This window comes from Ursus arctos, unplaced genomic scaffold, assembly GCF_023065955.2.
Source record: "Ursus arctos isolate Adak ecotype North America unplaced genomic scaffold, UrsArc2.0 scaffold_12, whole genome shotgun sequence".
Classification (NCBI taxonomy): domain Eukaryota; kingdom Metazoa; phylum Chordata; class Mammalia; order Carnivora; family Ursidae; genus Ursus; species Ursus arctos.
Window position 1 is genome coordinate 11,684,733 of NW_026622786.1, and position 25,731 is coordinate 11,710,463.

General features: G+C 40.4%; 2 protein-coding genes and 1 pseudogene across 5 annotated transcripts in view; 2 read left to right on the forward strand and 1 right to left on the reverse strand.

Annotated features, from left to right (window-relative positions):
• Positions 1-6,695, forward strand: part of DENND2C (DENN domain containing 2C) — a 79,436-nt gene extending 72,741 nt beyond the window's left edge. For all 4 annotated transcript variants that reach the window (XM_057310351.1, XM_026483691.4, XM_057310352.1 and 1 more), the window contains exons 17-19: positions 2,584-2,823; positions 3,251-3,337; positions 4,762-6,695. In XM_057310351.1, the coding sequence (XP_057166334.1) occupies positions 2,584-2,823; positions 3,251-3,337; positions 4,762-4,793 (359 nt within the window). In that variant the 3' untranslated portion in view covers positions 4,794-6,695. The remainder of the gene's footprint in view (positions 1-2,583; positions 2,824-3,250; positions 3,338-4,761) is intronic.
• Positions 6,696-7,559: 864 nt separating this feature from the next.
• On the forward strand, positions 7,560-20,231 carry BCAS2 (BCAS2 pre-mRNA processing factor). The gene is made up of 7 exons (XM_026483692.4): positions 7,560-7,799; positions 7,899-7,991; positions 10,210-10,280; positions 12,811-12,972; positions 17,100-17,150; positions 18,226-18,306; positions 19,718-20,231. The coding sequence occupies exons 1-7, from the start codon at positions 7,707-7,709 to the stop codon at positions 19,842-19,844; spliced, it is 678 nt and encodes a 225-aa protein (XP_026339477.1). The 5' UTR covers positions 7,560-7,706; the 3' UTR covers positions 19,845-20,231.
• Positions 20,232-23,680: 3,449 nt separating this feature from the next.
• Positions 23,681-24,803, reverse strand: LOC113244443 (alcohol dehydrogenase class-3-like; annotated as a pseudogene).
• Between the last annotated feature and the right edge of the window lie 928 nt (positions 24,804-25,731).

Consider the following 25,731-nt stretch of genomic DNA (forward strand, 5'->3'; position numbering starts at 1 on the left):
GGGGCGCCTGGGTAGCGCATTGGTTAAGCATCTGCCTTCGGCTCAGGGCATGATCCCAGCGTTCTGGGTTCGAGCCCCACATCAGGCTCCTCCACTAAGAGCCTGCTTCTTCCTCTCCCACTCCCCCTGCTGTGTTCCCCCTCTTTCGCTGGCTGTCTCTCTCTGTCAAATAAATAAATAAAATCTTTTAAAAAATAGTAATAATAATAATAAAAAGGTGAACAACCCAATAGAAAAATGGGAAACAGATATGAACAATCATTTCACGGAAGAAGAAGCGCAAAAGGCCAATAAATATACGAAGAGACATACAACCTCATCAAAATCTGGGAAATGTAAATTAAAACCACAATGAGATACCACCATTTTATACCACCATATTGGCAAAAGTTAAAAAGTCTGACAAGGTCAGGCGTTGGTGAGAATGTAAATTACTTCAACTGCTTTGGAAAAACAATTGGGCATCATCTAGTAAACTTAAAGGTATATCTATCCTACAACCTGACAATTCAGTTTTTAGATGTATACCCTAGAGAAACTCTTGCACGTGATAAATAGGAAACAAGTAAATCGTTTTCAAAGTAGCAGCATTTTATGTGATAGCAAAACCTAAAAACAACCTACCTGTTCATTGACAGGAGAATATAGCATTAAAAAAAGCAAAGCATCTTAAAAACATATATTGAATAAATCAGCAAGCTACAAAAGAATTGGTTTTATATAGTGTTCAAAGATGTGCAAAACCTTATAGTATGTCATTGTGGTTGGCTATGTACACAGTGGAACTGTAACTATAGCAGGGGAATGATAAACCCAGTATAGCTGATAGTGGTTGCCCTCTACTGGAGAGTAGGGGAAGTACACCTTGGAGAGGGCATCACGTGGAGCATCTGAAATTGAGATACCCTTGATGTTGTGGTGGTTACTGGCGTGTTCATTTCACTGGTGACCTTATGAAATATTTCTACGTGTAAAAGAATATATAAGGCATTTACATGCCTTATTTGCAGAAACAAATAATTGAAGATAAGTTATAGAAAAGCATAATTTTAAAAACAAAGGGAATTAAATTAAAAAAGGGTACAACAGGTATAAAAAACTCTTCCAAGAAATTTTGCTGTAAAGTGTTAAAGAAATGGGACAGTAACTGGAAGGGGATGGGAGACTGGGGCAAAGTGTTGACGATAAAAATGGTGATGGACCATGGATTCTCTGCTGTAGAAGGAGAGACAAAAAGGACATCTGTTGAACAAAATATAGCAAAAATCTAGTTTATAATCAAATGGAATGCCAGAGGAGACCTTAAAGATCACCTAATCAACCCCCTCTTATGCAGATACAGGAAGAGAGTCAATAAGGGGTAAAGCGAGTTGCCTGCCATTATACCATTGTTTCATGGTAGAGCTCTGACTAAACCTAGGTCCCCGATTCCCAGACGAGTATGGAGTCCATGGAAAGAGCAAGTGACATTGTGTAGGGGAAAAAAAATACTACTAGGTATGGAAGAAAAAAGAGGAGTCTAAGTTGAATCTGAGGTTTGAGCCTGGAACCTGAAAGGCAATGTAATTCATATTACAGTGGTTAAGAACTACCTGACTTGGGAGTCTGGTGGCTTCTGAACCCTGTACCAGATGAACTGACCCTGGAGAATGTCTTTGTGTTGAGCCTCAGTTTCCTCAGCTGTAAAAAGGAAAGAATACCTATTTCACTATATTATTATATTTATAAAAGCTCTAAATACAGTGCCTGACATATCTTAAGCACTCAATAAATTATTATGGAATAATGGTTGCTGTATGAAATGAGAAAGTGGAGAGAGAACTGATTTGGTGGAGAAATAAAATGAGTTTGATTTTGCACACGTATCGTTTATTTGATTCGTATTTTACCAATTTCCAAAGGACCTGATTTGAATTTTAGACAAATGGAAGTTGAGTGCTGGTGAGACAGCCAAATGATGATTACCTGCAGGTAGCCTGAAAATGTAGGAGGTGAGTTCTGGTGATGTATCAGGGCTAGAGACGTAGGGTGATGAAGTATCAACATGGAAAGCCTATCGACATGAAAAGCCATCTCCATCTTTTGCCGGTTCGCTCTTTAAGAATGGGAATGCTGAAGAGAGGTGGTCTGAGGACCATGCTTAGGAAGAGGAAGAAGAAGCAAGAGAAAACAAATGTTTGGTCATAAAAGCAGGAGAGGAATCCAGAAATCAGGAGAGTATAAAGTTGTGGGAGACGAGGAATGAGGTGGAGGTTAACACAAATGCAGCATAAAGTTTAAAGAAGAGACAAATAGAAAAGCAGATTAAATTTGGCTGGCTCTCACGGGTGGCCTTTCAAAGAGCAGTTACAGTGAGATCACGGATGTGCAAACCAGGCTGAAAGATGTAATACGAGTATATGTGGGAAGAAAATAGAAGTAAAAATTGGCGTTTTGTCGGTTGTGGAGTATGCAAGGAAGCTAAGAATGAGGATTCTCAGTCCTTCAATCTGTGATTTCTTACGCGTCACTTTCATTATAATTTCCCATAAATACAAAACTTGGGGTTTTTTTCTTTTCTTTCTTATTTGTCTTATTTTGCAGCGGATGTGACACTCAACTCTCTGGTGTCCGAGGCATTCGTGAGGTTTTTTGTGGAGCTAGTGGGACATTATTCTTTGAGCATGACTGTCACTGAGCGTGGGGAGCGTGTATTCCAAAGGGAACCATTCCGTAAATCCCACACCTCCCGAAGTGTACGCCACTTCCTGGATCTCTTCATGGAAACGCAGATGTTTGCAGGCTTCATCCAGGACCGAGAGCTTCGGAAAAGTGGGGTGAAAGGTCAGTTTCATCATAAAGTTCTCCCCCTGTATTTAGTGAGCTCTTAAGGGTTTGAAAATAAAACTACAAGGGCTCGAAAACTGAGTTGTTTATTATGGAAAATATATATTTTAGGGCGCCTGGGTGGCACAGTCATTAAGCATCTGCCTTCGGCTCAGGGCGTGATCCCGGGATTCTGGGATCGAGTCCCACATCAGGCTTCTGTGCTGGGAGCCTGCTTCTTCCTCTCCCACTCCCCCTGCTTGTGTTCCCTCTCTTGCTGGCTGTCTCTTTCTGTCAAATAAACAAAATCTTTTAAAAAAAAAAAAGAAAATATATTTTTATGATTGTTTTAGCTATAGACGCACATTGGTAGTAAGCACAGAGTTTTATTTGAGTGCTTTTAGTAAATATTGGACAATTTCACCAACATGAGTTTTCCTTGTAGGTTTGTTTGAGGTCCGGGCCCTCCAGTATTTGGAAACAATTCCAGAGTCTGAGCCCAGTGGCATGAATAGAATTTTGCGGAGTCTTGGTGAGTTGTTGTGTTTTCTTGTTAGATAATGTGACGAAAAAACCTTTTGCAGAAAGTGTGCCTCATCACAAAACCTTTATAATCGAATCAACAACATAACCTCAAATAGGCTGACCAGAAACCATGACCGTAGTTCCAAAGTGTTTTGGAGAAAAAGAAGTCTTTCTCAGAGGTCGGGATTTTCCATCAGAGTTGTCCTTGGGTCTGTTTTCCTCAGATAACATGAGAATTTGCATATCATAATTATTAATCTTTTACTAGGTCACATCACTGGGAGAATCTCATAAAAACTGTGGATTTTTTTCCCAGAAAAGTATGCTTAGAACATACAAATTTTGGATATAATTATAGGGTATTCGTGGACCCTCCTAAAGCCCATCCATGGACTCCGGATTAAAAACACCTGGTTTAGGGGCACCCGGGTGGCTCAGTTGCTTAAGCAGCTGTCTTCGGCTCAGGTTATGATCTCAGGGTCCTGGGATGGAGCCCCATATCATGCTCCCTGCTCAGCAGGGAGTCTGCTTCTCCCTCTGCCACTCCCGCCTTCCCCCCCTCCCCACTGCTCATGCTCTCTGTCTCTCAAATCAATAAATAAAATCTTTTAAAAATAAATAAAATAAAATAAAAAATAAAAACACCTGGTTTAGGGGGCATCTGCGGCAAAAGAGGATTTCCTACGAGTCTAATTTTATACTTCAGAAAGAAACACAGATGTTTATGATTTTTCAGTTATAATAATAAACTTTTTGTTATCCTTTGTGATATTGGAGAACAGTGATGTGGTAGCCCAAAATAACAAAGAACTATATTCCATGATGTTTATATTGGTCCTTGACATATGTTCCCCCTGGTAACTAGACTTATCATAGGGATCATTTTGTAGTGTATAAAAATATCAAACCACTATGATGTACACCTCAATCTAATAGGACATTGTATGTCAATTATACTTCAATACAAAAAGAAAAGAGAAATATATGCCCCTAATTAAATTTAGGCCTTGTCTTTAACTAGCTGTATGCCTTGGGCTGTTATTTCATCTTTATACCATGAAGTTAGATTAAATCAGTGGTCCTGAACTCCGACTACAATATTTTAGTCTCTGGGGAACATAAATGAAAATTTTCCCCACGCCAGGCTCCAAGAAATCTCTGGGAATCAGGCCAAGCAATTTTAACCTATAGTCAAGGTTGAAAGTCACTGGATTAGGTGATGTCTGAGTTCTGTCCTACCTCTACAGTTAGACACATGGGTTTTGTTTGTTTGGTAGTTGAACACATCACCTGCTAGCTTGACATGGCAGCTTACTCCTGGGCTGTTGTTGTTACTCCTGAATGACTAAGTTGTTAATCCCTTGCCTCAAATAATGTACAGTAAATAAAAACAAACTAATGAGAGTTCACTCTACTTCTTTCTTCCTTTAGGAAGTAAAATGAAATTTCTGCAGAAGAAATGAAATCTTTGATTGACTGTCTCCATCTTAAATAGAACAGAAAGTGCCAAAGAAAATACTTCTCCAAGAGTCAGGAGTAGCCCTGAAGTAGCCTACGAAATCCTGGAAAGTCGAAAAGGTTACAAAGCGGGCCAGGTCCTTGGAGGAGGATTCTCCCGTTGCTGCTGTAGGAATCACTAGAGGATTGTTGGGAGAAGTCTGGAACCAATGTTCTCATTACTCTGCCTCCAGCTGGTTGATTTTTTTTCTTTCCAGTGGCCTTTTCTGTTTGATTCTTGGGCTCATTCTTTGTGTTATGTGCTTCGTCTGTGAAGGCACTTGTCTTTTACTAGGGAAAGATTTGGTGTTGCATTTTAAAAAAAGAAAACAACTCAAAGATGAGCACAGTGAGAGAAATGCTGAGTTGAAGGTACCAAGGAAGCATGATAGAAGTGCAGAACACGCCCTACACCCATCATTCTCATCACTGAAATACCATGGCAGCTTGAAACCTATGGGTTGTTTGAGCTGAGCTAAGGAATACACTCATCATATATCTCCAGTTTTTGTTTTTTAGTCTAATGTTCTGTCTGGGGGAATCTCACTTAGATGGAAGCCCTATTTATTAACACTGTTAGTGAGTATCTTATACAAGTAGACACCTTGGAGGTCCTCCTCCACATCGTGTGGCACTTGAGTAGCTTGTCAACATTAAACTTTATGGGATTATAGCTAACAGGAAAATATCCTTTCAAGGGCCTGAGAACCTCCCTTTTCTTAGTGTCCCCCATGTGTCGTGCGTGATGATACATGTATGTCATCTTATTCAGTCTTTAAGTCAACTTCATGAAATACTTGCATCTCCATTTTATTAATGAAGAAACTGGAATTCAGAAAGGTTAATAAGTAACTTGCCCAAAAATTATACAACAGAGCCAGAACTGAAGCCAGGACTGTCCACTCATGAGAACAGAGAAAGTTGGTTAGTCCTGCAGATGGGAATTTGAGCTCTGTGGGATTATAGCTATTAAAGTTTTCTTTTAAGCTGAAGGGTACCAGACCCAATTTTCAGCTCTGAGGACAAGGGACTTCAAACTATTGGTGCCTAGATGAGACTCTTTTTTGGTTCCCCTAGAATTGTTGGACTTTTTTGCCCTAATTAAATTGGACTCAGACTATGAACATTCCTTGGGCCCTCACTATATAATCACCCTGACCCTTAGTATCTAAAATAGTAGTAGTGATTAGGAGGAACTTATCAGTGATGGTGTAATTTTCATTGATAAATGTTATAGCAGATGTCAGTTTGTTTTCTTCAATTCCTGCTGATGGTTTTAACTGGCGTAAAAATATTTATTCGAACTTAACAAAACCTTGTAAGTTGTATTATGATACAGTTTATTGAGTTGTACAGTATTGTCATTACAACCCATTCAAGTGTGTGTGAATGAATCTGAAGCAGACCCCATTGAAGACCGGTGCTACATAGTTCTTAGGGGTCTAGAAAATAGAACTGAGCCTATGTCTTGTTAAAAAAAAAAATGTTTATTAAGCATCTTACCCCAGTGGGGCTTTTACCAGACATCTCTCCATTTGCCACTCCAACCCTGAGGGAAGAATTAGTACTTGGGAATTGTTTATAAAACGGGGGTAGGAGGTCCTACGGTGGTGAATCCTGACCGTCCCTCTGTGAGGAGACCTTTGCTTCAGGGATGGGGGGGTCTTATTTTATCCCCGTGACCTGAAGCTGCTTCCTTTTCTTAGGTCTGTTTTATTTTGTTTTTGTAAAGTATTGTGAGTTCTGGACATATTTGTAAAAGAGTTGCTCAAGATTTGTATAAAATGTTGTTTACAGATCTTTCAATGAATAAACACAAAAATCCATGGATCTCGGAGAATTTTAAATAAAGTTGCTTAAGATGTAAAGATCTTCTACTTCGCTTAAATCTATCACTAGCACATTTATCTAATGATAATGTTAAAAGACAATCCGAATCAATGGTAGACTAACCCGACTTAATAACCGTGGCCAACGTTTCCAGGCTGTTGGCAGACAAAGCCTGGGTCTAGGTCGCATACACCGGCAGGGTATGTAGTCCGACTACCTTATTTGGCCTTGGCCCGCTTAGTGAAAGGGAGCTGGGGACACAGACCAGAGCCGGCGCCCCGGCAGCAGCAGGAGTGGTTGGGAGGCAGCGAGGAACACTGATCTATTTCCGGGAGTCCTAAAGGCAAATGAGTGGGCTTTATTTACGCCCCGAAGGCAAAATGACAGGATTTTGTTGAAGCTGGAGTTGGTGGGCAGTTTTTAATTTCACCATGGAGGAAAAGATCGGGTTCCTTTTGTTACGGAGACCCTAAAGCTTCGCAATTTTAACTGGCGACTTGCGCCGACTTCCAGAATCTGAAATAACTGCATTTATCCAATGCAAGTGTTCTCAGAACTAAGAATAGTGGGGGGTACAGCAAGTAGCGCAAGGGGAGAGAAAAACCGCCATAAAGAGTAAAGTTAAGGGTTGTAGGTGAAAGGTTAGGTGAGTGGGAAACCAGAATCTCTCTCCCTGTCAAATCCTGCTGCCAGTTTTCTCCAAGAGTTTTAAAGCATTACCCTTCTAGATACCAGCTTCCTCCTGGGAACTAAAAGTCCCAATTCCCCTCCGAATTGCTCCCGGGCGGAGGCAAAAAAGCGGAGCACATTGAGGGATAGGAAATGGGAGACGTTTCCCTGATTCGGGGAACACGCGACGTGACGTCACGTCCGACCAAAACAAAATGGCCGGGCACTTCCTAGTAGCTCGGCGAGGGCGCCTTCAGAATTGACAACTGAGCATGCGCCAGAGCCAATGCGCAAGCGGCGTATAATTACATCAGTGCGAACGCAGGCGTAATGAAATGGGCCTGAGTCTGCGCAGACTCAAAATTTAGGGAAGCCTGAGAATGGCGGGCACAGGCTTAGTTGCTGGAGAGGTTGTGGTAGATGCGCTGCCGTATTTTGACCAAGGTTACGAAGCGCCCGGTGTGCGGGAAGCGGTGAGTTCGGGCCGGGTAGCTGACTCAGCGCTCTCGGGCTCTTAGTGCTGGAAGAAGCACCTTACAAGTTGCTACCCTGACCCCTGTTCTCGTTCCTAGGCTGCGGCGCTGGTGGAGGAGGAAACTCGCCGATACCGACCTACCAAGAACTACCTGAGTTACCTGACAGCCCCGGATTATTCAGCATTTGAAGTAAGTGTGATGTCTTGAGGCCACCGTATGAGCCAGGATCCTGTGAATCTTTATTTTGGATTGAGAGTCTTAGCCACGTAAAAAATGTATTCTAAATTCTGGCTTTAACTATTGCTTGCTTAGCTACTTGTTACTGTATTGTGTAGGTGTTACCGGTCCATTGAAAACAGCTAGGTAAGCCTTCTCCGGCGTTCTTTTTCTGAGACCCACTGAAGGACATTCTGGGGCTTCGCGAACTACCTATCAGTGCAAAAATTAGGTAAACGTTTTTCAGCGATCGGCTGCTTGCGTAAATTCTCAAAGGCATCCTCTACTCTCTAAGGTCTACTCTAAAATAAGTGGTGAGGAATTTTTAATATATATGAGCCTAGGCTCCTGAGAACCGCTGGAGGGCGGCATTTGTATCACAGCCTAGATATTTACCGAAGGTATGTGGATGACTGAAGTGACAAACCATTTATAAGTAAAATGCTAGTTAAATATTTAGCCTAGAAGTGCACCCAAGATACTACTTAGGGTGTAATCAGCTAAATGAAATGTAAAATATCATCTCTAAATTAATAGGCATTTTAGTATTTGGGTTTTTTTCCCATTACAAGTATTTAATGAAAGAATTCTGTTACTAAAACGCAGTATTTATATTGAAGTAACATGAAAAGAAATGTCGGTTAAGTTTTAAATAGGAGGAAGATGTTCCTAGGATATGTCGTTTTCCCATACGTTTGCTAAATGTTACTCAGATATAAATGGTACCACATTAAGAAGTAAGTACAGTAATGTTTCCTGACCAGATTGGCTCCCGAAAATTTCAGATAACTGCACTCAGTCACAAACTTTTAAATATTTGAACCAGTTTTCCTTTTAGCTCTCTTAAATACAACATATGCCTCCTATCTTTATAATTGATCATTTAACCCTTTTTCAAAATAGGAATTGGTAGTGTCCTGGGCTCACCATCTCAGTCTGGAAAACAGCCCTGTGAACTATATAACTATATGTTTATTATCCTAATTTTTTAAATGGGAAAACTGCAGCTTAGAGAAGCTAATTTGCCCAAGACCTTAACCACTCCTCAAATTGCTTTTGAAACTTCTTTTCCATTAATTCATTTAACTATTCTAGCCAGGAATTGGGGGACGGTCTTAACTTTTTAGTCTAATTGTTAATATAGTTGAAACCATCAGAAGATTGAAATTACACAGGTTAACTGAAATACTACTGTAAATGAATACTTAAGCAGTTCTTTATACTCAGGCCAGGAAATGTGCAGAACAGAAATGGAATAGGATATTGACCAAAACTTGAACCTAAAGAAGTAGAGCTTTATCATGTATTTTTTTACTTTTTTTTTTTTTTTTCACTTTTTTACCATGTATTTTTTTAAATCGTACAATTGTGGGGCACCTGGGTGACTCAGTCCATTGAGCCTCTGCCTTTGGCTCAGGTCATGGTCCCAGGGTCCTGGGATCAAGCCCTGCATTGGGCTTCCTGCTCAGTGGGGAGCCTGTTGCTCCCTCTCCCTCTGCCTGCTGCTCCCCTTGCTTGTGTGCTCTTCCTCTCTCTCAAATGGATAAATAAAATCTTTAAAAAAAATAATAAATCATGCAATTGTTAGAGCAGATAGCAGAACCAGTTTCTTTCGCCCCTTCCCCATTTCTCATTCTTTGCAAAGAGTGAGGTGTGAAAAGCCCTAAAGCAGATTATTTTATGTCCAAGTCCTCTCCTCCCTTCCCCCACCCCCGGTGAATACTTAGATCCATGGTCCTCAACGCTGGCTTCACTATACAGTCAACTGCTGAGTTAAAAACAAGTTATAATCATGTCCAGTCTCCACCTCAGAACAATTAAATGGGAATGGGAGAGAGGGGTAAGATGTGGCTGGGAATGAAATTGTTTTCAAAGCTTCCAGTTGATTTTTATGTGCTGCTGGGACTGAAAGCCACTATCTAGGAATAATGCTTTTCTCTGTGGGTCTTTTTATATATGAGGTGTGTGTGTTCTGATCCTTGAGAGCATTTAACCCAGAGAAGACTTGGTGGGAAGGGAAAATGATCCATTTTATTTTATCTTTTTAAATTTTTTGGAAATGATCCATTTTAATGGGTAGCTAAAGAAATATTTAAGTAGGTTAGATTCATTATTTGGTGCAATTGCAAAGTGCAATTATTAATTGCAATTTGTCCATATGATTTTGGAAATCATTCTTTCCCCCAATTAGACCGACATAATGAGAAATGAATTTGAAAGACTGGCTGCTCGACAACCAATAGAATTACTCAGTATGAAACGGTAAGTTGTATTTCTGGTTTTAGCTGGACCCAAATCATTGTTTAATTTTAAGTCACTAGTAAAACTGCTACAGCTTTTAAAATGTGGAAAAGAAAAAATTCTTGTCTGATTTTTATGTTTATGTTTCTTCATATAATAGTGGTTCCTATAATCTTTGTTAATGTCCAGATATATTCTTTGTACTATTATTTGAAAAGACAGAATAGGAGTGCCTGGGTGGCTCAGTTGGTTAAGCATCCCACTCTTGATTTTGGCTCAGGTCATGATCTCAGAGTTGTGAGATTAGTTCCCTGCTTGAGACTCCACGCTGAGTGTGAAGCTTGCCTAAGAGTCTCCCTTTCCCTCTCCCTCTGCCCTCCCTGCCCCCTCCCCCACTGACACAAGTATGTGCCCTCTCTTTAAAAACAAAAACAAAAATGCAAAATATTGTAAAATCCAACAACAGGAATGGTAATTGTAATGAAGTTCATGTTTTTAAGAATTTTCAAGGAGGGGCGCCTGGGTGCCATAGTCGGTTGAGCATCTGACTCTTGGTTTTGACTTGGATCGTGATCTTGGGATGATGAGATCGAGCCCTGCTCGTGCTCACTCGGTCCCTCTCTCAAATAAATAAATAAATCTCAAAAAAAGAAGAAAAAGCATCTTCAAGGAAATGTTCCTGATTAGACATCTTGTTCTTCACTGATCACCTGTCTAGCTGAAACCATGTTATGGTTTACAGTGATCCCTGATTCACTCTGACACAGAACATTAGTAAACACAGAGTACCCAGATAGTTTGGCTTTGGTTCCACTGTCTTCCCTTCTGTGCCTCTTTACTACAAAACTACTTCTCTCTCAAGGAAAAAAACCCAAACATCCTTGTTACTTTCTCTAAAATGGAGAATTCGATTCCTTAACAAATCTGAGTTCCCTTTCAACTTCAAGATAACTATGGAATTATGAGAATCACTAAGTAGTCCGTCAGAGCAGAGTCCTTTGAGACAGGACCACATTCACAGTAGGTCTGTCCTCTCAGCAGATGTAATAGAAGAGGGATTTGAGTCTGTAGACCCAGAGGACCATCTTTCTTGTGCTCCATTTCCTGTCTAGCCTGAGTGATAAAGGCAGGAGAAGAAGTTCCAGGATTCCTCAGTTCTTCATTTCCAGGTGCTTCTGCTCTGTAGATATTCATGACAGTAACTCCTTTATGGCGGTATGTCTCACAGCAGAAGTAATGACCCACTAAGCAGTGGATCATGGAGGAAACTTAGTTCTCACAGCACTTTTTTAAGGAAATAGAATAGAAAATATTGGAATATACTGCATGTAAAGGTGACTATTGTTTTGTGAAACTTCTTTTTTTAAGATCTTATTTATTTGTCAGAGAGAGCGCGCACTCAAGCAGGGGGAGCAGCAGGCACAGGGAGAAGCAGACTCCCTGCCGAGGAAGGAGCCTATTGTGGGACTGGATCCCAGGACCCTGGGATCATGACCTGAGTCGAAGGCAGACTGTTAACTGACTGAGCCACCCAGGCGTCCCTGTTGTATGGAACTTTTTTTGAGCTATGTGTATTTGTGTACTGGATCACAGATATTTCTTACCGTGGGCTATAATCAGAAGTTTGAAAACTGCCATGTTTATGGTGTATGTGTAAAGCTTTTTTTTTTTTTTTTTTTTAAACAAAGTGGTTTGTCACTTTTTTTTTTTTTTTTTTTTAAGAGAGAGAGAGAGAGAATCTTCAGCAAGCTCCACGCCCGGTGTGGAGCCTGACACGGGGAATCAGGGAATTGATCTCACAACCCTGAGATCATAACCTGAGCCAAAATCAAGAGTTGGATGCTTAACCAACCAAGCCACCCAGGTGCCCCTGGTTTATCACTTCTTGATCCCAGTTGCATACCCCTCAGTTGTTCATAGGAATAATGTGGAGTTTTTACAGTATCTAGTCAAAATATTAAAATGGAAATTAAAACTTAGTTTGTAGTAACTCATAGATAATCAGCTGAGATTTATGAAGAGTATACTTACTGGCTATATCAGCAGTGTTGAAGGACTGTGTAGTGTGAAGAGAGAGAATAGAGTGAGGTCCAAATGCAAAGAATTATTTTATCCCTTACCATTTTTTTCTCTAGAATGGCGTGGGTGTGTGGATGGGATGTTGGGTGAATGTAAGTGTGTTTTGCAAAAATGATAGCATAGGTTTTTTTGTATCCTACTATTTTCTCCTAATATATCACAAACATGTTAGTGTTTTAAGTAGTCAGTAGCATCATTCAGTAGCTAATTTAACAGTCCTTTATATGAATATGCTATAGTTTATTGAATCAGTTCACATTGAAATAATTTTTTGTTACTGTATATAATGGTATTGAATCTTATTCGTAAATGAATTGTTTCCTAGGATACATAGGTTATTATTGTGCAGTCTGATCTGATCTTCAGTCTTCCATGGATTTTACATTGTGCATAACCCTGTGAGGCATTCTGTTGGAAGGAAGGAAAGATTTAGGGGAATATGTAGTTTCATTTTATTTTTGTTTAATTTCAGATACGAACTTCCAGCCCCTTCCTCGGGTCAGAAAAATGACATTACTGCGTGGCAAGAATGTGTAAACAATTCTATGGCCCAGTTAGAGCATCAGGCGGTTCGAATTGAGAATCTGGAACTAATGTCACAGCATGGATGCAATGCCTGGAAAGTATATAATGAGTAAGAAGCTTTTTGTTCTTCTTAAACCCATCCCACCCACAGCTTTGGTTTTTTTTTTTTTTAAATATGGGAATGGGTGCCTGGGTGGCTCAGTCAGTTAAGCGTCTTGACTCTTGATTTCAGCTCAGGGTCATGGGATCAACCCCCATGTCAGTCTCCATGCTCAGCATGGAGTCTGCTTGAAGATTCTCTTCCTCTACCCTTGTGCCTACTTGCTCAGTCACACACGCACTCTCTCTCTCAAATAAATAAATCTTTAAAAAAAAATGTGGGAATTGAGATAAAAATAGTATAGTGGGCTTTCATTTGGGATCATGTCCTAGAACTACTAAACCTATATGAAAAGCCATTGCTTTGGGACCCACCTCCAAGGGTACAGAGGGGACCTAAACCTAAATACATTTGTTGTATAATATTGTAATTAAGTGAGTTCTGAGGTCTGATTGACAAATCACAACATGGTGGAATGTAATCCTTAATGTGGGGGATTGCTCATACAGTCGATTCTTATTAGTTGCATGTTATGTTCTGTAAAGTGCCCTTGAATACTGAATTAGCAAATATTGTACCATTTTTCTTGGTGGAAATAATGTATGTGTATATACACATCTTATATAGACTATAACTTTAAATCCTAAAGACAGCTCTTCCTGGCAGATTCTATTATCTTCATTTTGTAAATGGAAAAACAAAGTTCAGAAGTGTTAAGTAATTTGGCAGAGTTGGAAATTAAATTGCATCCTTTGGTCATCTCTGTATGAGACCTGAAGCAATAAGTCAGAGTGCCCCTTGTTCCGCTCCAGCTGAGAATCTACGCATCCAACAGCTTAGAGTTTGCACTGCTCTGCGCATGCTGTGAGTGATCTCAGAATGCCGCAAGTGTTGATTTTGGGTCACAAATACATTTGAGTGAGTAGGTAAGATCACAAGTACAGAATCTGCAAATCATGAGAATCGACTGTACGTAGGGAATTAACATGGGAAGCAAGGTGCCCACACAAGCCACTGAGCTCCTCTTTCTGTTCCATGTAACTAGCTTTAGGTTCTGTTATCTATCTAGGGCTCGGTTTTCTTTGTTGTAAAATTTGGTGGTTAGATGATGTCTGTGATGCCTTTGAGCCCTAAAATCCCCTGAGTCTGTATCAACAGTTTAATAGTTTAAGGAGTTTAACAGTTAAAGGAGAAAAAGCCATTGAACCTCATGACACTGCATCAAACTATTTGCTAGAGTATGTTTCCTGGAATAATAAAGCAAAATCACAAAGTGATAAATATCTTTTCTCAATTTTTCAGAAATATATTTTAAATTTCTTTGGCCATGTAGGGATCCAGGGGCAAAATCCAGAATTTGAGAAACTACAGCATAAACATTTCCATTACTTTTGTGAATATGTTGCAAGGGAGATAAAGGAAAAATGGGGTTGGGAGGATTAAGAAACAGATTAATCAAAAAAAAGTCTGTTAAAAAAAAAAGGTCCATATTTTACAAAGTGGAAAAATCTGATCTTTGTCCTCAGGAAGCTCTATTCAGTTGAGGAGACAAGATATCTCTACACCAGATAACCAGTAGTCTATTTTTAGCACTACGGGGGCACGTGCTATATTGTGTGCTGTGCTCCATAAACTACAGACATCCACAGAAGGGATGTTAAGAATTAAGGTCACCAAAAAAAAAGAATTTAAAAAATGGTGAGATTTGGGGGCACCTTGGTGGCTCAGTTGTTAGGCACCTGACTTTGATTTTGGCTCAGGTCGTGATCTCAGGGTACTGAAATTGAGTCCCATCTCGGGCTCTTTGCTCAGCAGGGAGTCTGCTTGAGATTCTTTCTTTCCCTCTCCTTCTGCCCCTCTCCCCCCATGCTCTCTTTCTGTAAAATTAAATAAATCTTCCAAAAAAAAAAAAAAAAAGGTGGACTTTGGACATTTAGAAGAGAGAGAGAACACTCCCAAGAAGGGAAGAGAGCATAGATGGCAGGGGGAAAAAATAATACATTGAAGAAAACATTGCTTTCAACTTGCCTAGAAATCTTTAATAATTTCCCATTTGTTGCAAGGTAAAGTCCAAACTATTTAACATGGTATTCAAGGCAAAAGGCTGTGTATCTCAGTGGTAGACTTTCACTCTAGCCAGAGGAATCCTCTCTCTTGCGATGATCATAACTCTGACCCTGGGCCTTTACTCATGCCTCGCCGCCTCCTAGAATGCCTTTACCTAGTCTACCCAAATTCAGTTTATGTAAGGCTCTACTCTCAGCCACTTCTTTGTCTTCCCATCTTATTAAAGTAAGTTTTCTTTCCTTGTGAAAAGATTTGAGGGCATCAAACATGCTGGGGAGAGAGCTTTTAGCTCTAAGTAGGTCTTGGTTCATGATAGCTTAAAAAATTTTTTTCATAATTCAGAGAATTATGTACTTGCAATTAAAGGGAAACCTTCGAGGTCAGCCCTTGTTTTTAAGGATAAACAGGCTTAGCCTCGTTTATGTCAAGTGAGTCATTCAAGGACACACAGCTTTTTAGGGCAGAGCTGGGACTAGAACCCAAGTCTTCTGACTCCCATGATGCAGTGCTGTAAGTTTTAATAAAAATATGTTCACAGTGCTTGAGGAGGGACCTGTATATGGGCATACCTCATTTTATTACACTTTGCTGTATTACATTTTTTACAGATTGAAAGTTTGTGGCAGCCTTGCCTCAGCAAGTCTGTTGGCACCATTTTCCAGTGGCATTTGGTCACTTCCTATCTCTGTCACATCTTAGTAATTCAGTATTTCAAACTTTTCCATTATATTTGTTACAGTGATCTGTGATCAGTGATTATGACTCACTGAAAACTCAGAACAGTGGTCAGCAGTTTTTAATTATAAAGTATTTTTTAATTAAGGCAAGTACTTTTTTTTTTAACACATAATGCTGTTACACACTTAAAAGACTACGGTATAGTATAAACAACTTGTATATGTACTGGAGAACAAATTCATTTGATTTGCTTTATTGCTATACTTGCTCTATTACATGGTCCGAAACCAAACCCACAGTATCTCTGAGGTATGCTTGTACTCATGGAGGACGAAAGAAAGGAGAAGACAAGAATAAACTGGGCTTTCAGGAAGAGGTCATTCAAAGGGAAACTTCCTATTAAAGGTCAGAGGTCAGAACTAGAGTACCAAGCTTACTGGTCCTCAGGAGCGTGGAGTGATCTTAGAAATCAAGGAAAGGGGGATGAGCTTTAGATAAGCCTGGAGAGACACAGCTGTTTGAAGACTGAATCTTCAGAGAATTGCAGTTAGTGAGAAAAAAATCAGTCAATAGAGATAGAAGAATAACTTAGGAGAAAAGCAAAATACTGAATCATGAAAGCCAGGAAACGATAGTGGGTCTAGAATAGTAAGGCCGATGTGGTTGAAATGGACCCTAAAGGTGATTCTCTACTGCCTTAAGAGGAAATTGATATGGTTGTGAGAATCACATCTCAGTAAAGCTGTTATTTAAGGGCGGGGAAGGGTGGCCTCTACCCTTGAATCACTTCTCTAATAACAGTAATAACATGGCACTCCTGTTCTGCTCAACTTTTCCCCTGTGCCAGTGAGGGCCAGCTTGCACTGGAATCACAGTCTCCAGCCTTCCAGTTTTCTCTTCTCTCTCTGTTAGCAGTAGACAGGAGGGGAGAATGGCAGGATAAATGTAGGTACAGAAATATGGAGATAATAAGGGATTTGAATAAATGCACTCATATCAGTTATTTTCCATGTTCTCCATGAAAAGTATGACAGTTTAAGAAGAGACCTAGGTACAGGAAGTCAGAGTGTCAGTAAACTGGTTGGTCTTGAGAGGTTAAAAGACCTGAAATGGAATTGAATCTGACATTCACCTGTGTTATCTTGACCAAGTCACTTAATTTTGCTAAGCTTTTAATGTCCTCGTATGTAAAAGAGGGGTAATCATTCCTACCTCAAAGAATTCTTAGGAGAATTAAAGTAGCTAATATGCATAGAGTGTCTCACGTGGTATTTGGCACAGAGCCCAATAGCAGAAGAACTGGAACTTGTATCAACTAGATAGCTCACTTTTAGTTGGTATTATTAAATTTTAATGAATATTAATCTGATTTTCCTCTTTTCCTTCCTTAGAAATCTAGTTCATATGATTGAACATGCACAGAAAGAGCTCCAGAAGTTAAGGTAAGTTGTTTTTTCCTCTTATTTTATTTTATTATTTTATTTTATTTTTAAGTAATCTCTACATCCAGTGTGGGGCTTGAATTCACAACCCCAAGATCAAGAGTCACAGGTTCTTCTGACTGAGCCAGCCAGGCGCCCCTATTTTCCTCTTATTTTATAGTAAAGTTTAGGTGAATCCTCATAAACAGAACGAGAAGAGAGAGGAACCAATGGGCTGTCGTCATATGAGAGTAATACTTGATGATCCACTCTCTCCAGCATCCAGTGCTGGGTTTGCCCTGCTGGAGAGGAGGACAAATAGACTTCGTGTCTGGCAGCATCTCTACCAGGTCGTTTGCAGTTTGCAGATCTGCAGACATTGAAAAGGCACTTTTAGGAGAAAATGTTGCAGAACAACATGTATAATCTGATTTATGTGAAAAAAATTCATCTCGGGGTACCTGGCTGACTCAGTCAGTAGAGCATGCAACTCTTGATCTTGGGGTGAGCTTGAGCCCCACATTGGGCATAGAGATTACTTAAAAAAATTAATCTCGGGGTGCCTGGGTGGCACAGCGGTTAAGTGTCTGCCTTCGGCTCAGGGCGTGATCCCGGCGTTGTGGGATCGAGCCCCACATCAGGCTCCTCCGCTGGAAGCCTGCTTCTTCCTCTCCCACTCCCCCTGCTTGTGTTCCCTCTCTCGCTGGCTGTCTCTATCTCTGTCAAATAAATAAATAAAATCTTTAAAAAAAAAAATTAATCTCTACTTGCACATACACATATAGGAAGGAGTTTGGGAAAACACCCACCAAAAACTGAACAGTAATTAGAAGGGGAAGCACACGGGAGGAGGGACTTCTGCTTTTTAATCTCTGTGTGTGCATATATGTGTATGTGTTTAATTTTTCATGGTGAGCTTGCTTTATGAAATTTGTCATTGAAAAATAGAAGAAAGTTAATTCCTGGAATTAGTCTATTACTGTATACATCTGTTCTTCTCAAGGGATTAAAGATATATTACGTTGATTGTAGATTTTGCTGTTGATTTCAGTGTTATGTTAAAATGTAGGTGGGTTGTATAAATAATTTTTTACAGGAAACATATTCAAGATTTGAACTGGCAGCGGAAGAACATGCAGCTCACAGCTGGATCTAAATTAAGGGAAATGGAGTCAACGTGAGTATCTTCACTTCCATCATCTTTTAAATCACTTAGCACATTTTAAGATCAGGATTTAACAGTATGATTCAACAGTATTCAAAAGGGATGCCACAAGTGTCACAGAAATGCTGTTTTCTGAATCCTGCTCTTCACTGCCTCTGCCTGTCTCTGATGTGTGGGCCTGGAAGGCAGTGAGAATGACGGAACCACTGTCACTGAATTCTGGTCTCAGAACCTGTGTTCAGTTCAGTATTTCTGCTCTGAATAGGATTCTACTTACACTCTCCGTTTAAAAGGAAAAAAATTATCTATTTTTTAACTCGTGAGGGAGGGAGATTTCATACTTTGATCATTTGCATCTCAAGTTTTTTTCCTTTGTTTATATATTTTACTTTTAAAATGTTCTTCAGGGGCGCCTGGGTGGCTGTCGGTCACGCGTCTGCCTTCCGCTCAGGTCATGATCTCAGGGTCCTGGGATTGAGTCCCGCGTCGGGCTCCCTGCTCAGAGGGGAGTCTGCTCCCTCTGCCCCTCCCCCCATGCTCTCTCTCACTCTCTCAAATAAATACAAATCTTTAAAAGAAAAAAAATGTTCTTCATATACATAGATAAGTTTATATGAATCCCTATAATCATGAACTTTGTATCAGTTCTCTTTTTTGCTTTGCTATTTCCCTTCTTCCTCCCCCACATCTTTCTCCTTGTTCCACCTTCTCCACCTCCATGTATTCCACGTGAATCAGTCTATTCATCTTTTCACATTTTTCTTCAAGCTAATATAATCTCCCAAATATACATGAGTATTTCTTTTCATTTGTCCTGATTTTTCAGGGGAAAGGGGAAGGCTGCTTAGATCTGTGGAATTTTCTCTTGTTCTAGAAATTTCTCCACCATTTTTAACTATTGCCTCTGCCCTGTTTTTTTCTCCTTTTATGTTAATCCCATTAAATGTAACCTTCCATCACCTCATCCAATCTCCAACTATTTCTAATTTGGTTTTTTAAATTTTTTTAATTTGAAATAATGGTAGATTCACATTAACTTATAATACAGCTAGAATCTTTTTTTAAGATTTTATTTATTTATTTTAGTGAGAGCTCGAGCAGGGAGAGGGAGAGGGAGAGAATCTTAAGCAGACTCAGCATGGAGCCTGGCGCGGGGCTCAATCTCATGACTCTGAGGTCATGACCTGAGCCAAAAGCGGATCCTTAACCGACTGAGCCACCCAGGCACCCAGTACATCTAGAATCCTATGTGCCCTTCACACCCTTCCCCTGATTGTGCCTGTTTTTTAAAATGGAAAGTTAGAAGTGAAGGTTCACATTATGACCCTGGCTGAAAACGTGTATATGGTAAAATATTCTAAGAGAAATTTTATATTGAGTAATTTTACTTTTTTTTTTCTTTTTTTTTTTTTTACTTTTCTAGTTGGGTATCCCTGGTCAGTAAGAATTATGAGATTGAAAGGACTATTGTGCAATTAGAAAATGAAATCTTTCAAATGAAACAACAGCATGGAGAGGCAAACAAAGAAAACATCCGGCAGGACTTCTAAAAAGACAGATGAACTTGGTGGGGAGAAAGGAAGGCAAGCTGGACTTTCACAGAAGATGAGACATCTGAACTGTGAGGGAGAACAGCATCTTAAGGAAATCATCAGTGGTTAAATGTTTATTGTAGACTGTGGACTGTTATATTTGTACATTTTAGCTTTAAAATAAAAACTTTCAGCGTGGTGGGTTTTTTTTTTCTTCTGCCATTTAAAAAAAACTAGGCTTTCAAAAGTATGAAATTAGAATAATATTATATCATAGAATTAATGTTGAACCACTAGAATATATTTTGTATCCAAAAGATCTTTATCGAAAGTTTTTAACATGTACAAGAAAGTTGGAAACTTTTGGTTTATGTATTTCCAAATAAAGGGGTATTTCTAAACAAATTTTTTGGATTACCAAGCAAGACTTCCAAAATACAATGGCTCCATCTCTGTTATCCATTATCATCACCATCATACATAACCGTTTCATAAAGCTTAATATGTGCTGACCCCTGTTCTAAGCATGCTAGGTAGATGAACTAAACTTAGAGGAATAAAAAGTCATTTGATCCCACAAAAACCTTGGTAATGTAGGTACTGTTGTTCCCATGCACAGACTTGTAACTTGTTGAAGTTGCATAGCTAGAAAGTCATCCAGGTGTTCAGTAGTGTAGCACCAGAGTTGTGTTCTAACCCTCTATTTGTCAGGAATTAACAAGTGTAAAAGATTACTGCCCCATTCAGAAAAATATTTGCAGTCTCCTGTAATCTTTGTGCTCTCACTTTGTGCTCTTTGGGTTCCAGGTTTTCCTTATCCCAAGTCTAGCTGTAATGCAGTTAACTTTATGATTATGAAATAAAAACTATACAACAATGAAACCCATTATTGCAGGAGGGAGTAAGATGGAGTGTTAAAACAATGTTACTCCAAGTTTTTAATGGAGGAGAGAGAATACCACCCTTGGGAGCAGAGGGTTCCTGGTTTAAGGTCGTAACTTGCCATGAGCACCAAGTATTGCAATCTTTTATTTTTTAAGTTTTTATTTTACTTACTTTACTTAAGTAATCTCTGCACCCAGCATGGGGCTTGAACTCATAACCGCAAGATCGAGAGTTGTGTGCTCTTCTGACTGAGCCAGCCAGGTGTCCCCGAAATCTTTTAAATTTTTTTTAATGATATTATTGCCCCATGGGAGGATTCATTCCACTATTGCCTAATCCGATTTGCTGCACCTTCTACTCAGCCCCAAGAACTTGTATCTTCTGTTCCCTGCCTGAGAGACGAGACTTAAGGTAATCCCTGCCCTTTGCCACACTCCTCTCTCCAGTGATACTCCCTTAAATTCCCCTCACTCTTTTGCTGTTTGGCTAGTAAATCCCAGTCTGGTGAGTGACCAGCATGCAGGGTTTGCATGTTTCCTTGGCCAAGGTGAGCTCAGTGGTCCTGGTTCAGAGGGAGTTCACTCTAGAAAGCAGTGGCTCGCATCAATGGCAAATCGCTAAATTGAGATTGAGCGTTCTCTTTCTTTAGACTGGTCATACTCCTAAACTTTGTCCCATTAGTGGAGATTCCTCTTGTTCGTAAATAACTTTGTAGAGCTCGAGGATGACCCCAACAAAGCTAAGAGAAAAGAAGTCTGCACGACATTGGAGAAACTGCAGCAAGTTAACTAGCCCCACCGCTGGGTTGATCTGTGAGCCAGTAAACTGCCTATTTTGCAAGTCAATTTGAGTTGGATTTTGTGTCACAACAGAAACCATCCTAACTTAAGGCCCTCAAGATAAAAGACCCAGGTATTTTTTCCTGGAGGTATGTAACATATGCAGCAAAACACTTGAATTTTACAATGTTTATCTTACAGTATACAACATAGATTGCAGTCTTACAGTATACAACATAGATTGCAGTTTTCTTCTGTTGTCATCCTACGAGGGAAAATACTGAGCAGAGATAAGCATGAAATAGTTACCCTTCTCTATCAACTTCAAGAGAAACTGAGTTTCCTAGCCCATATGAAAGAAGTCTTTCAGGTACCATCAAGTTCACTGGCATGTTCGTAAGTTCTCAAATATTTTAATCTCCGGGGTGTCTGGTTGGCTCAGTCGGTAGAGCATGTGACTCTTGATCTCAGGATTATAAATTGAGCCCCATGTTAGGTGTAGAGATAACTTAAAAATAAGATCTTTAAAAGATATCTTTTAATCTCATTATCCTTAATTTTTAAAATTTTTATAAAAGATACGTACTTTCTCTTCTTCCTTTACCCCTTCACCCCCTTCTCCCTTTCTGCTCTTCTGCTCCAATCCAGTATTACTACCCGCCAAACTTAGTGGTATAAAACAATATCAAGCATTTGTGTTATCTTTCACAGTGCTGGGGATTTACTGGGCTCAGATAGGACTTAGGGTTTCTCGTACAGTTGTGATCAGATGGTGGCGGGGACTAGTGGGAACAACCCCTCGATAGGTTGTTCACTTGTATCCAATACATGGGCTGGGAAGATTCAAACAGCTGAGAGCTGGGACCTTCAGGAATCTTTGGGGCACCTCTCTCTATGTCTGGTTTCTCTGGCATGGAGGCTTCAGGGTAGCCAGACGCCTTACAGGACAACTCAGGACTCCAAAGTCATATGTCAGAGAGTCCAGCGGAAGCTGCATTACCTTCTATGACTTGGCCCCAGATGTCACACTTACTTCTGACGCATTGTATTTGTTAGAAGCAAGTCAGTGAGTCCAGCCATTATTCAAGGGAGAGGAATTAGCTTCCACCTCAGTTGGGGATAGTGTTGAAGAATTTGTGGGCATACTTGTTTTTTCTAAACTTCGACATATTTTAATATCCCTCCCATTCCCTTTCCGATGATTTAGTCCTAAAATCATTAGATGGGGCAGAACAAAGTAAGCACCCACTTAGAGGATGGGCCCTAAATCCATCCCAGCTGCTGTCCTTAGAAGAGAGGAAGATACACACACACACACACACACACACACACACACACACACACGGAAGGCATTGTGAAGGCACCAAGAGAACACCACGTAAAGATAAGAGATTGCAGTGATAAGTCTACAAGCCGAGGAATGACAAGGATTGCTGGCAAGCACCAGAACGTGGGAGGGAGGCATGGAATGCATTCTAGAGCCTTCAGAAAGAGCACGGCCACGTTGACACCGCGACTTCAGACTTCTAGGCTCCAGAACTGTGAGACAGTAAATGTCTGTTGTTTTAAGCCACCCAGTGTGTTACCCCAGCCCTCAGAAACTGAAACATACATTGTGACACAGTCGAGAGCCACGGTTGTGTTGAAAAGGAGAACTATGTGAATGGATATACACCGAGGCTATTCTCCATCCCTCCATGCCTGTTCTCTGCCCTCTCCCAATAGGAAATTGGAAAGTCTTTGGAGCCCAAGAGAAAAAAACTTAAAGGTTGTTGAAATTGACAGTTTTTCAACAAATGACCCAGCCAAGTCCCTTAGCAATGAGGCTCCACAACCCCTCCCTCTCCAGCACACAGAGCTTCCTAATCCGTGTTTTACTTCCCTGCTCTTTTTTTCTTTTTTTGCAGAAATTACTTTTATTATGTTGGAATATTCCGTAACAAGCGAGCAATTATTCATGTGACAGAGAGTTCAGAAAACAGATTCGTGACTGTATTAGCCTTGTCCTTGATTAGAGATTTATGAATTTTATACACAAAATATTATTGCTTAGAGTGGGTTATTCTAGAAGCAGTAGTAGAGATAGTCTAAGAGCCTGTAACCCTGGAAGAGCTTCTCTCTGCTTGTCTAGCTGTGCCAGTCGGACCACGGGACTTAGGTACAAGGATGGATGTGTTTTCTCTGCTGAATTTAAAGCTTTACAACAATTTGAATGCTCTTTCCTGCATGCTTCAAAGGCTTCCTTAATTTGGTCAAAAGACAGATTATAAGTCACAAATTCATCAACTCTAATTTTTTGGACATCTAATCAGACACCAACTTTGAGACACTTTCCACACTCTTCCATTCTCCAAAGGCAGTGCCTTTCCACATGCGGCTTGTTACCAGCCGAAACGGCGAGTGGCGATTTCTTCCCCCAAAGCAGCCACTCCGACTACCACGCTGCCACCCCAGCCTTGGTGGCAGGCCTCCAGCGCTGCTCTCATGAGCTTCATGTCAGCAACACACTCAAAGGAATAGTCTACTTTCCCGTCAGTCATTTCAGTGAGCACTTCCTGGATGGGTGTACGGAAGTCCTGGGGTCAGTACATTCAGAGGCTCCAAAATCCTTGGCGCTTGTGAATTCGTCTTTATCCATGTCCACACCAATGATCCGGTTTGCACCAGCCATCTTACAGCCCATGATAGCCGCCAATCCAACCCCTCCTAGGCCAAAGACGGCACGAGTGGAGCCAGGCCCCACCCTGGCAGTGTTCACGGCAGCACCATAACCAGTTGAAATGCCACAACAACCCGGAAGGCAGACTTTATCCAAAGGTGCTAACGGATCAATTTTAGCAACAGAGATACCAGCCACGACTATATATTCAGAAAATGTGCTGGTTCCCAAGGAATATAGAATTGTCTTGCCTTTGCAAGTAAATCTGCTGGTACCATCTGGCATTAATCCTCTCCCTTGAGTAACTCTTATCTTCTGGCAAAGGTTTGTTTTAGTGTTTAGACAAAATTTGCATTCTCCACACTGTGGGATATAAAGTGGGATGACAGCATCACCTGTCTTCAGCTTAGTAAATCCTTCGCCAACACTTTCCACGATTCTATCACCTTCGTGTCCCAAGATCACTGGAAAACCCCCTTCAGGATCAGCCCCACTCAGGGTATAGGCGTGGCAAACTGCAGTGGCGATCATCTTAATTCCAACTTCATGAGCCTTTGGGGGTGCCACTTCTACCTCCTCTATAGAGAAAGGCTTTCCTGCCTCCCAGGCAACTGCCGCCTTGCACTTGATAACCTGGTTCGCCATGTCCTTGGACTCAGGTCAGTGAGGGGCGGACATCCAAGGTGGGCCACACGGGGACTTCCCCACTCTTAAATACGAATGGACAGTCGAGGATTACCAGAAAGATACCTGAGAGATGTCTTTATCATGAAAGACAAGGAACAGAAACAGGAAACCCCGTGAGGAAAACAACAGATGGTGCAAGAAGGAAACCTTTTTTGTTAAGAAATATATCCTCAGATGGGGCACCTGGCTGGCTTAGTTGGCAGAGCATGTGACTCTTGATCTGGGGGTCGTGAGTTCGAGCCTCATTAGGGGGTAGAGTTTACTTAAAAGAAAAATACATCCTCAGAGAAGTAAGAAGATAAAAAAACAAGATGCTATTTTATTAAGGAACACCCAGAGAACAAAACAGCTCTTAGGAATTTTAGTGGTAGCAGAAGTTAAAATTCAATATAAATGTTGGGAATTAAAAATTTGGGGACACCTGGGTGGCTCAGTTGGTTAAGCATCTGCCTTCGACTCAGGTCATGATCCCAGTGTCCTGGGATTGAGTTCTGAATCAGGCTCCTTGCTCACTGGGGAGCCTGCCACTCCCTCTTCTTGTGCTTGCTCTCTCTATCTGACAAATAAATAAGATCTTTAAAAAAAAAATTGACAAACTGTCCCAGAAAGTGGAGCCAAAAAGGCAAAAAAAGAAAATAGAGAAAAAAATAAGGACTAGTTCAGAAAGTCAATATCCAAATATTTTGAGATTTAAAAAAAGAAAGAAAACAGAAAGAAATCAACAAAATAATCCAGAATTTTCCATAACTAAATGATAAGAGTTTCTAGATTCCAAGGTCCCAGTACAACAGCTGAAAAGAAACAAACTTCAAAGCATATTATTGTGAAATGTCGGAACACCAAGGACAAAAAGATTCTGCAAGAGCTAGGGGAGGTGTATCAAGAATCAGTAATA